Here is a 17,392-nt window from a genome sequence, read left to right as displayed (position 1 = left end):
CAGCTGTCTCACACACACATAACTAAAGATCACTTTTGCCTATTGTGTCTTTTAGAGCTGTAGGGCTATTAGCAGTACTTCATGTGATTTCCTCATACCTCCTAGGATGCTCACGAGCTCTTCCATGTTCTTACTTCCTCACTGGAGGAGGAGCGTGATCCCCAGACCACAGTCATCCATTTGTTTGATATGGAATCTCTGGAGGTAACACACCCACCATCTAAATGTTTCTTCATTGTTTACTTTTCAATCTCTGATCTCTGAAATGTACTCCTCCTGCCCTTTGTCTCTGAAATGTATTTTGTCTCTGAAATGTACTCCTCCTGTAGAGTTCCTCAGAATCAAGAGAAAATAGTTTATCCTGTAGAGGTCGAGGTGAGATTTATTTGGCATACAGTTTTATTTTGTATTGGGAGGGGTTTTTTGGGCATAAATGAGGTTTATTGCTGATGTCTTGGTAGGACCACTGCATTCCATTCCAAATCTGTGGAGGAACCAGCACCCTTTTCATGGCCGGCTTATGAGTTATATGGCGTGCAAGCATTGCAAACAACAGGTATGCTATTGTGAGGTGTGTTTTAGATGGGATTTTTTATTGGTTTACAGTTAAAGGAGAATTCCGGTGTGATATTGACCTAAAGTGTATTGAAACATGATACCGAGTGTGAACGTATGTCTCATAGCCCATCTCGGCTTGTCCCCTGCACTCCAAAATCTGGCGCTAGTTAGCTACAAGAATATATGCAGGAAAGATGTAATGTGACAATTAGGCGACCTTAAAATACTCAGAAGATGTGAAATGGGATGAAACATGTAAAAGTGAACTTTTTTTTTATTCTATGACCAATTAAACTTCATGGATAGATTTAACATAGTAAAAAAAATCTAATTCTATTACACTTTGAGGTGTAACGACCACTCAGTGGTGCGTCACAGATTCACACCTCAAACATGCATTAACTTGTGCTAACACTGTCGTCCAATATCCCGTGCTTGGTTGAATTTCCAATTGATGCATTCTTAAAACCTCAATTCTTTAAAACGTCAACTTTTAGATATGAGCCCACCAATAAAGTAGTTCCAGTTTTTTCATACAACCCCAAAACAGAAAAAGTTGGGACGTTGTGTAAAATGTGAATAAAACAGAATGTAATAATCTGCAAATCTCTTAAAGGAGAATTCCGGTGTGATATTGACCTAAAGTGTATTGAAACATGATACCGAGTGTGAACGTATGTCTCATAGCCCATCTCGGCTTGTCCCCTGCACTCCAAAATCTGGCGCTAGTTAGCCGATGCTACCAACAGCTTTTTCAATAGTGGTGCTTCGGCATCGGGCTAGCCATGCAAATAAATCACTGTTTTACACCCATTTACGAGGCTCAATGGCTCACGATAAGTCGAGCGACGAGTAAGAATGAACAGGTATGATACTGCTGCTACTGGAAGAAACTGGAATCCATGCATTTCCACTGAATTATTTTTGGAATCTGATCCCTTATCATACCTGTACATTCTTACTGCCGCTTCGAATTTATCGCGGACTAAATTCAAGATGGCTGCAAACGCTAAACTTTGTGAAGATACTGTCTGTACAAATCGTCTTGTAAGTAAACTACCAGTGCTTTTTCAAAGTTCTCAATGTCTCGTTTTAAATGTCAGGGCCCTCGGAAGTCTACCAATGAAGTGTGGAGATACATTGAGCCTCGTAAATGGGTGTAAAACAGTGATTTATTTGCATGGCTAGCCCGATGTCAAGCACCACTATTGAAAAAGCTGTTGGTAGCATCGGCTAACTAGCCAGATTTTGGAGTGCAGGGGACAAGCCGAGATGGGCTATGAGACATACGTTCACACTCGGTATCATGTTTCAATACACTTTAGGTCAGTATCACACCGGAACTCTCCTTTAACTTCCTTGATTATCTCTCTGTTTACCAGTATTAGCCTGTATACCTATTTCCTGACTGCTGAATCTTTCATTTCTTTTAATGTTGGTTGGCAGCTCCTTGAATCCATTCAATTGTGTCCATGGGCACCAGAATTTACGGTTAGAGGCGGTGGCGTGCAGATTATCTGGAAGTTTAGTACTTTCCACATAGCAGATATCACACACTGTGCATTTTCATGTTAACTGGCTAAGTCACTATTTACACTGGGCTCTCACCTCTTCAGAGTGTACAAGTTTACATTATATATACTTTTGGACACAGTGGCAGCTCCCCTCTTGCTCCTATCTAAACCTTTGTAAGGTTTGCTCATTTTAATGATATTAAAGATTGATAGTATCTTTTCATTGCCTTTAACAGCATGCAGATCTACATTTGTTATAAAGACCTACTGGTATTACCGGTCTTGGGTTGTGAGTTAAGGTTACCTGAGCGTGAGCTGTCATGCTAAATAAAATTTGCACTGAAATCCATTTCCTGATTTATTGCCCTATCCACATTTTTAGGTTTACGTTTGTTTAGCTTTTTAATTGATAATGTTGAAAACCACGCCATGTTTGAGACATGAACTGAGGCTTTGTTAAATTTCACATATCCTACCATTCGATTTAGTGTTTTCTAAATGGTCTCCCCGCTGTATTGACCCTAACTTTCTCCTCATATTCCAATAACGGAAACAAAAGTACTCATATGAAAATAAAACTGAAACCCTGGTTTCTATACTGTTTCTTTCATTTGCAACAGTTTCTTTGCACTGATTGAGATAAGACACGTGTAGCTTTCTAGATCCAAAAAGGGACCAGTTTGAAAAGGGTTGAAATATCCTATAAATTCCTATAAATTAACAACTTTTTGGTCAGTATGCATCTTATTGTCCAGTGTACCATGTAGGTTGACAGACTGAACCTGAAATTATGACATCATAGGCAGACCGAGTTCTCTCCGCAATTTGTTTCTCATTTGAACACTTGAATTTTGTTTGCAGAGCCCAGTTCGATATGACTCATTTGACAGCCTATCCCTCACTATTCCCTCAGTGCTGTTGGTAAGAATCTATGTTATTGTTGCTTGTGATTTACAGAGTATGACTTGTATATGTGCATTTGTGATGTGATATAGCTTTATTTATTTATTTTAGGGTCGAACCATCACTTTAGACCAGTGTCTGCAACATTTCATCTCATCAGAAACCATCAGAGAAGTGGAATGTGTAAATTGCACAAAGGTATATTTTCGCAGGGATCATAGCCGTCATACTAACATGTGAAAGTGACTGATGTATTCAATGCAACCATGAGAGATGTATTTTGATGCTTTCTACTCCTAGTTATTGTCTTTGTGTACAGCTCTTCATCATAATTAGTGAATCATGTTGTGATTGGATTGTGTTTCCATTGTGTTTCTGTAGATGCAAGCAGCTGAGTCTTTGAATGGTGAAAGTCAGAGGACAACTTTCATTAAGCAGCTGAAACTTGGCAAGGTAGCCACCTCACAACTTTCATTAAACAACCAAAACATGGCAAGGTAGCCATCTCGTACCCCTTTTATTTATGTGGATATTTAGTTTTCTTGTTTAAGTTTTCATTTTGGCCTGCCACTCAAAACAAGTGAATATTTTACTTTTCCCTCATGTGCATATGGTTTTTCATGAACATTTCTGAACATAACACGAAAGAATGCATACAAAAGCATATTGCTCCCCACTAGTGATGCTAGTGAGGACCAAGACCAGGAGGATTTTGGCAGCACAATTTCTATAAAGTAAACGCAATTGGCTTACAGGCCAGTGTAAGCGGCTGTGGAGTGTGGCAACATGCGTGCAAATAACTCGCGCAATAGCAGCAGGGACTTTGCCAGATAATCATGGTTAGGATCTAAATGTTATCTGTTCGGGTACATTAGGTGTTTTATGAAATGTATGCTAATTAAGGCGATCATCTGGATAATTAGTTTAAACAACTATTTATTATAGTGGATGGAATCCACTATCTTGAAATCTGGCTTCTTCTCATAACCTTTTCTTTTTACCTTTTCAAGAATGAATGCGACTCTAACCGCTTAACGTACAGACATGTTGAAATAACCGTTGTGTAGGTCTGGAGTTGGACAAGAGAGTTACTTTTTCAGATTTTCTTAAAAGTTTATACTTTTTGAGAAATAGGGGATTAAAAATGTCAAAAAGCTCATTTTTCCCCCATAGACTTGTATGGCTGTGATGTCATAATGGCCTAAAGCCAGCTGCACTCTTTAAGCTCCCAGAGAAGTTCCCGGGCTAATTAGAACACTGGCAAAGGTGAATTCCACTGTCTCATCTTCTAATGCATACAATCTGGCACTCCCTAAAACTACAGATCCTGTTTAAGTGTTTCCCGTCTGTCAAAATAAGTCACAGCCATATCTCATTCTTAGCGCATTATATCTCCAGAACGACTTGACGCATATGCTTCCAATTTCGTACAAGTATTTGTATGGACTCAAAAGATTAAGTGAGCTGATGTTGGAGGTCAAATCCATGAATACTCTGAGCGCGATATCTCAAAAATGCCTTGACATACATGCCTGAAATTTGGATTAAGTGTTTGTATGGACTCAAAGATGAAGTGAATTGATGTTGGAGGTCAAATGTCAATGTGAAAAACACCTTGAGTGTTATATCTCAAGAACACTTTGACACACAAGGTTTTTTTGGTATGAGGGTTTGTATGAACTCAAAGATTAAGTGATTCAATGTTTTTCTTTCCAGGAATCTCCCTACCAACATTAAGCCAGCAGCTTTCCATCCACTATTGTAATTCCTCTGGCATTACATTTTCTAGTTTATTTTTATTATATGGATAGGCTTTGTCCCCTTCAATGGGTATTTTTGTATCCAATCAACTCTGGTGTGCATGTGCATTTGAGAAAGAGAGAGAGAAGGAGAGAGGAACAGAAGGGTGAATTTCACTTTAGCCTACCGCATAGGCACATAAGTATGTTAACCCAGGACGTTACTAGCCTATCTATCAAATTTGACCCGACCCACCTGCAACCCGCGATTTTACCTAGCAGTCTCACCCGAACCCGCGGGTCATAATCCGGCCCGCACAACACTACTCCCCACCCCTGAAGAAAAACAGTGATTTTCTATTTCACATTATTGACAAAGAGGACTGTCATCCCTGACTTCCTTTTAACTTGTAATGAGAGCCACAAACAACATGTCTTTGACCCAGATTGGATTAATGGTTCAGCAAAAGGTTCTTGATTATTTACAGCAGTTATAAATGTTTGTTAAAAAAGTCCCTGTGCTTCCTGAAAAATGTGCCACACACCCTAACATATCAGTAAGGTTAAATGGTTTACCCTTCTAAGAGTAGTGCTTAATGTAAGACTGCTAAATACTGGTCTTCATATATTTTAATTATGTACTTTGTTTACCTCATCTTGCACTAGCTCCCCCAGTGCCTTTGCATCCACTTGCAGAGGTTGACTTGGTCCAGTGAGGGCACACCTATCAAGAGGCAGGAGCATGTACACTTCACAGAGTATTTGTCCATGGATTGTTATAAGCACAGTGCTTCAAGCCTCCAGCAGACAAATGACATTACCCAATCTGTTCATTCCCAGAACAGTGGTAAGTGGACTGAAATGCTGTCCTTACACTGAGTTTACAAAGCAACTTGATAGTTACTGTAAATAGAGTCAGTGCTGAATGAAATTACTTGTTTCCAGCCATAGAGTACAGCAACTTAAAGCCTGGGTCCACAGGACCCTTTCCTTCAGTTTTTCTGCATTCTCCAACTTTAAGCCATCCATCCAACTTCGTACATGACTACAGGTACAGAAGTTCTATAAATGTGTCTTTGAGGTTATATTATTACAGGGAAATTATCTGATGTACTTAGCTTAACATCCTTATGGCCATGGTCATTTTATGTTGGCATGGTGCTTTACTGCCCTCTTCAGTTGCACTTTAATATTTGTAAACTACACAATAGTCAATTAGCATAAACATATTTTTGAACATGCAAGAATCGGTTGCATTTGATTTGAAATCACACTTTATTTGACAAATTCAGCTATGTGTGTCCTTCATCCACAGGTGCTCGGAATACCTCTTCAGATTGACAGCAGTTGTAGTTCACCATGGTGATATGCATTCTGGACACTTTGTTACCTACAGACGTTGTCCAGCTTCTCCTCACTGCCCATCTTCATTCAGTTCTCAGTGGTTATGGGTGTCTGATGACTCTGTCCGTAAGGCCAGCCTGCATGAGGCACTGTCATCAAGTGCTTACCTTCTGTTCTATGAAAGAGTCTGTAAGCCCACCCTCCAGACAGAGGAGTAGGAGCTGGTGGTCAAAGGAAGCGTGATCATTAAATTATTTTGGACCAAAACACCTTGTGTGCCACTGGGAAAAAGCCCTCCCTGTCTGTCATGGTGTATCATTTCACAGATGTACTAATTTCTGTAAAATCTTGTTACATGTCAGTCTTACAAATATAAGTATGCATTACAATTTTCACAGCATCCATGATGCACGTTAACCATTTGAACAAGTTCCCTTGTCAGGGAGATCCGTGACCTCACATTACCAAATAACACTGAAACAGACAAGTAGATCTGAGCCTACATAATTACCTAGGACATGAAAAAGTTTATTGTGCTCTTGTGAGGTAACATGTCTACATAGTTGTCTCAGATGTATCAGGCAGGCATACTCTGTTTCTAATAATGTTGTCCCACAAGCCAGGCATTAGATTACTGAGTATTATGGGACAAATTGCATCTTAAACTGCCAAACCACATGGGGCTAATGGGTCTTAAACAAATTGTCTTGACTTAAAGTCCAACCACAGAGCATTGCTTTTGTTTGTTCTGAAATGAAGCGTCTGATATGAAGTTGTTTTTGTTTAAGTATGTTAATTGTGGTTGCTGCATAATTACTCAATTCTGACGGGACAAATTAGTGGCACACTTAAAATCATTTTGAAATCTGCACACTTTCTTCTACCAGTTCAGCAATTTACCATGTTATATTTTGTGAAATCAGTGTATTTTCCTTTTTACCATTATAGGGTAAACCTGGTCATCTCCATGACTGTGCAAAGTCAAAGCGCTAAATAAACTTTTTTTAAAACATAAAAGTAAGTACCCAGTTTGTGTACTACTAGTGCTTAACACCCACATAATAAGTGTAGTTTGCATTAGTGTGGTAGGTACAGTATGTCTATCGAGGAGTCAATCACCTGAGGGAAGATGCTCCTAAATCTCAGCTTTTTAGTTTTTTCATCTTGCAATAGGTTTGTGTGATGATGGTACGGTCCAGTAACCTGACCCTAGCCAGATGAATTTCGTTCCGCTTAGCTCCGCCTAGCTTCACTCACATCCATCTGGGACATTTTCCATTGAGAGTGATTTCTGCAACCAACTTTATGGTTCAGCCAATCAAGACGCAGGGCGGGAGTTTCATAGATGACATAGACATTTTTTGATTAGGCCCAGCCTTCTGAAGCAACACTTCAATGGATCGGTTCCAGATGGATGAGTGGAGCTAGGCGGAGCGAAATTCATCTGGCGAGGGTCAGGTTAACGGTCCAGCATAAACAGTAAAGATTTTTAAGATGGTAGCCATTGTTTTTTACTATTAATTTATCATACACATAATCTGAATCTCCATTTATAAGTAACTAAATAACTTATAATGACAATGGCACACATTTCAAGGCTACAAGAATATATGCAGGAAAGATGTAACGTGACAATTAGGCGAACTTAAAATACTGTACTCAGAAGATGTGAAATGGGATGAAACATGTAAAAGTGAACTTTTTTTTTATTCTATGACCAATTAAACTTCATGGATAGATTTAACATAGTAAAAAAAATCTAATTCTATTACACTTTGAGGTGTAACGACCACTCAGTGGTGCGTCACAGATTCACACCTCAAACATGCATTAACTTGTGCTAACACTGTCGTCCAATATCCCGTACTTGAACCGCTGCTTGGTTGAATTTCCAATTGATGCATTCTTAAAACCTCAATTCTTTAAAACGTCAACTTTTAGATATGAGCCCACCAATAAAGTAGTTCCAGTTTTTTCATACAACCCCAAAACAGAAAAAGTTGGGACGTTGTGTAAAATGTGAATAAAACAGAATGTAATAATCTGCAAATCTCTTAAAGGAGAATTCCGGTGTGATATTGACCTAAAGTGTATTGAAACATGATACCGAGTGTGAACGTGTCTCATAGCCCATCTCGGCTTGTCCCCTGCACTCCAAAATCTGGCGCTAGTTGGCCGATGCTACCAACAGCTTTTTCAATAGTGGTGCTTCGGCATCAGGCTAGCCATGCAAATAAATCACTGTTTTACACCCATTTACGAGGCTCAATGTATCTCCACACTTCATTGGTAGACTTCCAAGGGCCCTGACATTTAAAACGAGACATTGAGAACTTTGAAAAAGCACTGGTAGTTTACTTACAAGACGATTTATACAGACAGTATCTTCACGAAGTTTAGCGTTTGCAGCCATCTTGAATTTAGTCACGATAAGTCGAGCGACGAGTAAGAATGAACAGGTATGATAAGGGATCAGATTCCAAAAATAATTCAGTGGAAATGCATAGATTCCAGTTGCTGCTACTGGAAGAAACTGGAATCCATGCATTTCCACTGAATTATTATTTTAGTGGCAAAAAGGACACAGACAACATATCAAATGTTGAAAATAACAAATTTGACTATTTCATGGAAAATATATGTTCATTTTGAATTTGATACCAGCAATATGTTTTAAAAAAAGTTGGGACAGGGGTTACAAAATGCTAGAAAAGTTGTGTAATGATAAAGGAATGTTTCACAACTAATTAGGGTAACTGGCAACAGGATTGGCTATGAAAAAGAGCATCCCAGAGAGGCAGGGTCTCTTAGAAGTAAAGATGTAGGGTTTGATGGCATATCTTTATTACCATATTTTCTCTGGAGACTCAGATAATCAGGATACAGGCTTTTATTCTTTTTGGACTTGTGTCACCCCAGCAAGGGTTTCACCAGTATTCTCTTACTATACAAAACAAGTCTTAACCTTAAGTAAGTTACAAACAATGGGAGGAGTGACCAATAGTTTCAACCCAGTATGAATATGCAATATAAAGGTGTGGTGTGTGGGGATGTGGCCTCTTGTCGTGGGGTCTCCAGGTCTGGTCAGCATTATTATTCTTTAATTAAGCTTTGGCACCCCAACTTGCTCATGACCTAATGTTGACAATAGAGTCCAAGGACACACAAGAGACCATGGATAAATGACCATATAAAGCTGATTTACAATACTTTCAGGGTATTCATCACTCTGTGTAAACCTCTGTGCACAAATGATGAATCAATAATGTTAAAGGGACACCAGGCAACGTTTTCGTGTTAATTAATAATCTTCGTAAGTTGGTATATGGTTAAATGACTCATTATGGGGCGAATGAAGGCTCTCTCGCCCGCCCCTACTGCCCATAGGAAGAATATCCCACTTGCAAGTTCGGTGTATCCTACCCGCCGACCTTCAGTATCACAAAGTCTCACATATTGCGAGAAGCAGGATCCGTTTACATCCTGCATCCCCAGCACAGTGGCAGGCTAACGAAACGCTAGTGATTGTTGCAAACGTGTGTAAAATGGCAGAGCTGGCGAATAAGCAGAGAAAACCCTTGACGGAAGATGCAAAGAAAAGGAAAAGAGCTTCAGACCAAGCGAGGGCTCGCACACATATCAACACGTACAGACGGTAGGGGGAGCTTCATAAAGAAAAAGCATCAGGCTTGCCTGGTATCCCTTTAATGCTTCTTAACATGAAATTGTGAAGTATTTGGGGAGTTCATCATCTATGACATAATTAAAACATTCAGAGAATCCAGAGAAATCTTTGCAAACAAGGGAAAGAGCTGAAAAACACATTGGATGGCCGTGGTCTTTTGGACCTCAGATGACACTGCATCAACACCAGACCTGTTTCCAGACCTCTCATTGTATGAGCCCAGAAAAACCTCTGATAACCATCATCTATGTGCACAGTTTGATACTCAATTCAAAAACTGCAGCCAAAATTGTAACAGCCAAAATTGTCGACAAAGTTCATTTTGAAATCAAATTATTAAAAGGAATTGAGTCTTTTTAATGAATATATAAATGAGACATATCCTACTTTGAGGTTCACAATGGATTATACTGTAACTGTAAAAGCATTCATTTCCTAGAACTACGGTCACAGTCAATAACAATAAATTGGAGACCTCAGTTTATAGGAAGGAAACTGATCCTTCATTTGTCAAGTTTCCACCCTGACCATGTGACTAAGAATATTCCTTATGGTCAGTTTGTCTAGACTTAGAAGAATCTGTAGCAATTAGGAAGATTTTAAGGTCAAAGCCAAGGAAATGTCTCAAAGATTCACAGAAAGAGGATAGGAAACAGTGATTAATCAAGCATTTGAAAAGCCAGCCAAAAAAATAGTATTGATTTATTGAATCCGACTCCTACAAAACCAGAATTGCTAAAAAGGGAGGCCTATTAGATTCACAAACTGAATACAGTTGAACCGTATGGACTTAATGAAAAACAAGATTTGAGTGTGTTTTTGTAATCTGAAGAACAGGCTTGCCATTCTGATAAAGTATATGATGACATTTTAGGGATTTTATCTATGCTGGACTAACGTACAAATTATCTTAATGTTTAAAAATGTTTTACTTATATTCAAACTAATAGTGGTGATATGCTGTCCTTAATGATATGAACGTTTTGATATTGTGATCATTCTTAGAGGTTTTTAAACGTATGAACTATTGAGGTTGTTTATTAACTTACGATCTAATTGAGGTTGTTTATAAACTCATGAACTAATTCTTAGAAATGTTGTTTATGAACTTATGAATTAATTATGATGAATTTATGAACTAGATTTTAGAGATGTTGTTTATGAATTTAACACTGGTGATTTATTTACAGATTCTATTTTTGTATTTGCAATGTAGAGAAATGTACAAAAACAAGAAAAGATTGACATGTAATTAGTACCCAACAAGGTCATGTGACATTGTATCTGATTTATTCACCTGTGGGATTGGGGGATGGTGTAGAGCGAACCTGATGAAGCGCTTGGTGAAACGCGTTGTTCGCTCCTAAATAAAAAAACAACGTTAATAGTGATCAGTGTGCAGTGATTTTGATTTTTCATTTTTTGGATTATACTTACCTGCCTCACCTGCACCTGTATCACTACAGGCTTGTGCACAGGAACACCTACTGTATGGACTTAAACAAATAAGAGCATGTAACCAAGCATAAAAATAATACTGAGATCAAATTAATAATTCAATAAGTCATTGATGCAGTTCACATTCTCAAGTTTAGCAGTTTGGTTGCAGTGGGAAAGATTGAATGAATTTTACAAATTATGACAACCCTATATTTAATTGACATAATCAACATATCAACTGTTGAAGGAGAGACAGTTGATTATTTCATGAAAATATAAGCACATTTTGAATTTGATGCCAGCAACACATCTTAGTAAAGTTGGGAAGGGGGCAACAAAAAGCTGGAAAAGTTGAGTAATGATGAAGACAACAAGAGGATGACCATTTTACAACTAATTAGGTGAACTGGAACCATGAATGGGGATTTTTTAAAAAGCATCCCAGAGAGACTGAACCTCTCTGAAGTAACAATGTGGAGGTAAACTGTATGGGCAAATTATGTAACAATATAATAATGTTTCTTAGAATGTAATTTTGAAGGATTTGAGAATTTCATGATTTACAGTATAGCATTAACATATTCAGAGAATCCAGAAAGAAACCTTTAAAACAAGGGACAGGGCTGAAATAAAATATTGGCCGTGGTCTTTTGGACTGCATTTACAGAGCTTTTTCTGTAAAGAAAATCATTGTATGGGCTCAGGAAAACTTCTGATAACCATTGTCTATGAACTCAGTTTAATGCTTCATTCACACATGCTAGTGTAAACTCTGCCATGCAAAGAATACATTTTATTTGGACATGATACAGAAATGCAAACACTATCTGAGCCTGAGATCGTTTAAAATGGACTGATGTTTAGTTAAGTTTAGTTTAGTTTTAGTTTAGTTTATTAGACAGGGACCATGCATAGAATAGCTTCTATACCAGGGTTAGCTAAATAGCTAATTTGCACCTGTAGTCCATGGGCAGGATGTTCAAGCACAGTAAAAACATAAACAAACACAGACATGAAAAGACAACAAGATAAACATTACAAATAGAAGAAAAACTAAGTGAAAAACAAAGATCAATGATCACAAGCTTGATTGTCCTTCAGCCATGTCTTCAAAGACTTTTTAAAACGTTTAAAACTTAAAGAGTCTCTGATATGGAGTGGGATTGAGTTCCATTTTCTAATTGCTTGATATGAAAATGCTGATTGGCCAAAAGTGGTCTTTTTGAATGTAGTGTAACAGTCTCCTCTCATTGCAGCCCTAGATACCCTAACATTGTCTCTACAGAATGACACACAAGTGGTGGTGGTGCAAGATCATGGGTCAATTTGTACATCAGGCACATGTCAGAGAACCAAATAAAACTGTCAAATGTTAACAGGCTATGTTTTTTTTATAATAGTACAGTGGTGATAATTTCTTGTTTTTTTATCAAGCACTTTCACAGCCTGTTTGTATAGAGAGTACAAGGGTTTCAGAGTGGTCACACCTGCCTGGGACCAGCTTGTAGCACAATAAGACAAATGGCAGAAAATCATTGAAGCATAAACAGTTTCGCAGCATGTAAGGGTAATTGATGTCTAATATGTCTAAAAGTAATCAAACTCGCTCTAACATTTCTAGATATCTTCTTAATATGCTTTCTGAAATTTAAATTGGAATCAATGATTATGCCCAGGTATTTAAAGTGGTCAACAATTTTGATCACCTCTCCTTTGACCAAGATGTCAGGTTGTTGCTGTGCATTTCCCTTTTTAGAGAAATACATAGCAACAGTTTTACTTACATTGAGAGTCAGACAGCTACTAGTTAGCCAATCTGACACTTTATTTAGGACTGCAGTAAGTTTTAAAGCAGCCTGTTCTCTATTTTTGGCATGTGTATAGATTACTGTATCGTCCGCATACATTTGGATATTGACATCTGGGCAAATCAGAGGAAGGTCATTAATATATAAACTAAATAAAATTGGTCCTAAAACTGTTGACAAAGGAAGAGCATACATAATTAATTCTGGTGCACTGCTTCCTTGAATCTAAATAAGACTCTATCCATGTCAGAGCTTTAGTGGAAAAAAAAAAATGTAGAGTGGAAAAGGGTCCTGGTTAAACCAATCAAAATGTGCAATTCTTTTTGGAAATCATGGACTCTTCTGAGCTAAAGAGGAAAGGGACTATTCAACTATCCATCGTATCCAATTTTGTTTTATAGGGCTCAGTTCAAAAGCCAGCATCCCTGGCAGTGTGGAGGTGCATTAGTGCCTATGGCATGGGCATTTTGCACATCTGGCAAGGCCCAATAATTTCTGAATGATGTACACAGGTTTTGAGCAACATATACTGCTACCCAGACAATGCCTTTGTGGTGAAGACTTTTAATATTTCAGGAAATAAAGGCAAAATGAATTCTGCACATATTTAAACAGTATTTCTCCAAGAGTCCAGGTGCTAAAATGACCTGTCTGCAGTCAGACCTGTCTAATTGGGTGCATCATGGAATGAAAAACATGACTAAGAAGTCCGCAGACTTTTGAGCAGCTGAAATCATATATTGGGCAGGAATGGGACTACATGTCATACTCAAAACTTGAGCAACTGGTCTCCTCAGTTTCTAAACATTTACAGAATGTTGTTAAATAACTTAAATTTAGAGGTGAAGCAACGCAGTGGTAAAAATGTCTGTCACAACTTTTTTGTTGACATGTTGCTGCCATTTAAAATGTTGCTGTTCAAAATGAACATATTTTTTTCCAAAAAAACAATAACATTTCTCTCCTTCAACAGCTGATATGTTGTCTTTGAACTATTCTCAATTAAATATAGGGTTGACATGATTTGTAAATCATAGTATTCTTTTTTATTCACATTTTGGGCTGCAATATCCAGGCAGTCCTCATATACATACTGTATATATCTATTTCCAGACTGCGAGATAACGTGCCATGAATGGGATTTGTGGAGTTCTTCATGATGCTGATTGCTCTGTGCACACAGCGCTCCATGTGGATGTCCTGCAAAAGGGGCAGCGGAGCACCAATATTTATCATGTTCAGTTTGTGTCTCTCGTCTGCCGTGCTTTTGCCAAACTATGAAGAGATGCAGTAAGTGAGAATGTTCTCGATGGTCCCTCTGTAAAATATAGTCATGGCTGGGATGGGGATGTCCTTCCTCAGTCTATGCAGGAAGTAAAGTCGCTGTTTCGCCCTCTTGATGACAGCTGTGGTGTTGTCACTGGAGGTCAGCTTGTCCGTCAGATGGACCCCCAGGAACATGGTGTTGTGAGCCCTCTCCGTCTCGAAGCCGCTGATAGTGGGAAATGGTGCAGGTGACCAGTCCTCCTAAAGTCCATATCCAGGAAATTAACATCGCTCCAGGAAATCTGTCCATCTTACCAATACCCAGTGGTTAAAGTGGGATTTGGCAGGTTGGGAAATCCTCAAATCCAGTGTCGCTGCAACGGAAAAAAATTATTCACCGTTGGACAAAAGTATTTTGGTGTAGCAATACTTTTTTGGACAAGAATTGCTCCTATCTTGGTCACTTCTGTCAGTCAAAATAGCTCCCATATTGATTTGTACCAGGGGCGTCATTAGACCGAGAACTGCACTGGGGTACAAGACCCCCTAGGTGGGTCCAGGGGCATGCTCCCCCGTAAGTGTATATTTTAACGTTTAAATGCATCAATATGGTGCACTTTGAAGAAATTCAGAGGTTAGACTTGCTTATTTTTATCTATGGATGTGCTGTAGCCTAAACTGTTGCACTTCAGAATTAAAACCATGCACACACAGGTGGAATAGTTATGACGATACTCAGTGGCGGACATTACTTGAGTACATTTATACTCAATTACTGTACTTAAGTTGCTTTTTCATGTATCTGTACTTTAATTGAGTAGTTCAATTTTGTTAAACTTTTTACTTTTACTCCAGTAGTCCAAATATCGGTAACACTTTACTTGACAGTATCGACGTAAGAGTGACATGACACTGTCATGAACATATGACACTGTCATGACACATGAACCCTAACCTCTAATTCTAACCCTAATCCTAACACTAATCCTAACCCTAATCCTAACTTGTAATGACAAAAAACAATTGTCAATTAATAACAGAAGTGTTATGTCATAAACGTTTATGACTTGTTTATGACACATTCATAACAGTGTTATGTCACTTATGTCGATACTGTCAAGTAAAGTGTAACCCAAATATCTTACTTTTTACTCCACTACATTTTGTGACATCTGAAGTACAGCTGAAGTTCCTTTTGGAAAAAAGACTGCCCAAATACAGTTGTACTTAGGCTACATGTGTATTTTCTATTAAGCAAGCTAGGCTTTAAATAATGGTGTTGCCTAACTTATTTTATTGTTATATCCACTATTTACTGTACCTTGTTGACCCTTGATACCATACTAGCCTCATGACGCCATTGAGCAAATGATGATGATAGACAATCTGACACTATCAAACACAAAAGGGAACATCTTGATTTTGTCTGAAAGTGTAAAGCATTCAACATTCAGTATTACTTTGAAGTATCTAAGATAACATACAGTATCACATTAGTTTGTTTTTAGTTATTTCTACATACACCAATTCTTAGATGATTTTGCCTTTGTCTGTGCCAATTTATTTCCACAAAAGTAAAAGCAACTGTATAGTCATAATACATTTTAGGACTTTTACTTTTGATACTTAAGTACATTTGAAGGCAAGTACTTTTGTACTTCCACTCAAGTGGAAATGTAAAAGGAGGACTTCTACTTTTACTGGAGTAACATTTAACCATGTGTATCTCTACTTTCACTCAAATACAAGATTTGTGTACTTCGTCCACCACTGACGAAACTGCAATAAGTTCACAACTACAAATCATATTTGTTGAGTTTCACAGTTCAGAAATGGTCAAAAATAGTGTACATTTCACCCTCCAGTTAGCTTGCAAGTGGCTAGTTACAGTACTCATTAGCGTGAATGGCACTTTCTATAAAAAACGGCACATTGGGTGAGCCAGTGAACCGTAGGCTCTGTACGTTCTTCCCACACTGTGTTCGCTGTGCTGTCACCTGTGAAAGGTATGTGCCAATGCTCCATTTTCACTACAAACATGATGTCTTTACCAGCTGTGTTTAAAGTATAATGGTTTGACAACAAGTGTTTGACTGTGTGCCAGACGCTCATGTTGACTGTGTAGCATCATGTTGACGATGATGTCTACTGAAGGTATTTGCAAGAGATCTCAACCATAGACTGGTCAGTTGCTTTTGTAAGAGCCTTCATGCAAATTCACAGCAATGTGTTTAACATAGGTCTTGGCTGGAAGACGCCGTGCTAGCACACTCCACTACTGGGAGACGCGTTGAGGTAACATTGGCTGTATGGCTCACAGCAATAGAGTAATGTTTGCCATGTAATGTGTGTACATGTATGTTTTTAGTAATGGAATCTACTATAATGTGACCATGTTTCACTGTAAGTCCTTGTGATTTAACCAGCCAATAACCTTAATGCACGATGGGCTATTTTGTATGTGAACTTGAGCTCAATGCAAACCAAACCAGCTAATAGGCTAACTGAAATTAAACCATGCCAATCTCTAGGTATGGTGAAGGGTGATGATGTGGGGCTATTTTAATTCCAAAGGCCAAGGGAACCTTTATCAGGATGCATAGTGCAAAATGCATCCTGTATTTTAAAGAACATTTATTTATTTACAATATATTCTTCATTCACAAAGAAAGTTGGTGTCCTTGGTTGGATTTTTCCTCACTTTTTAGTCAACTTTAGCATGGGTTCACATACTTTTTCTTGCCACTGTATATATATATAACTGTTTCATTTGTGCACTCCGCTCCTTGGTTTACACCTGAACTAAACAGGCTTTCCAACGGTATAAGATTTATTGCCAAAAAACGTTGTTACCACAGAGAAATAATCTACCAAACACAAATTTCCTTACTTTTTGTGCTAAGTTTATATATTGGGTATACTATAGTGCCTCGTTCACTCTTACCCATTTGTCACAGATTTTGTGATTTCCTAAACTATGGTAGCCTGGGTTTTCCCATGCTGCCTTACATGCACAATTTTATAGGCAGCCTGGATTCCATGGACTTTGTTTTCTCCTCAACGAAGGAACCAATCACAGAACGGAGGGGGGACAGCAAGACGATGACGACACACCGAAGCGGTTATGAGCTAAGT

At 38.3% G+C, this 17,392-nt stretch overlaps 1 protein-coding gene across 2 annotated transcripts in view; it reads left to right on the top strand.

Annotated features, from left to right (window-relative positions):
- Positions 1–7,075, top strand: part of usp30 (ubiquitin specific peptidase 30) — a 37,675-nt gene extending 30,600 nt beyond the window's left edge. For both annotated transcript variants that reach the window (XM_048244023.1, XM_048244022.1), the window contains exons 5-13: positions 106–204; positions 330–375; positions 462–556; positions 2,934–2,993; positions 3,087–3,173; positions 3,357–3,428; positions 5,381–5,561; positions 5,660–5,765; positions 6,030–7,075. In XM_048244023.1, the coding sequence (XP_048099980.1) occupies positions 106–204; positions 330–375; positions 462–556; positions 2,934–2,993; positions 3,087–3,173; positions 3,357–3,428; positions 5,381–5,561; positions 5,660–5,765; positions 6,030–6,276 (993 nt within the window). In that variant the 3' untranslated portion in view covers positions 6,277–7,075. The remainder of the gene's footprint in view (positions 1–105; positions 205–329; positions 376–461; positions 557–2,933; positions 2,994–3,086; positions 3,174–3,356; positions 3,429–5,380; positions 5,562–5,659; positions 5,766–6,029) is intronic.
- The last annotated feature ends 10,317 nt before the right edge of the window (positions 7,076–17,392 follow it).

The sequence above is a fragment of the Alosa alosa genome, chromosome 5, assembly GCF_017589495.1.
Source record: "Alosa alosa isolate M-15738 ecotype Scorff River chromosome 5, AALO_Geno_1.1, whole genome shotgun sequence".
Taxonomy (NCBI): Eukaryota; Metazoa; Chordata; class Actinopteri; order Clupeiformes; family Clupeidae; genus Alosa; species Alosa alosa.
Note: the sequence above shows the minus strand (reverse complement) of the source record. Positions and strands in the feature narration are given on the sequence as shown.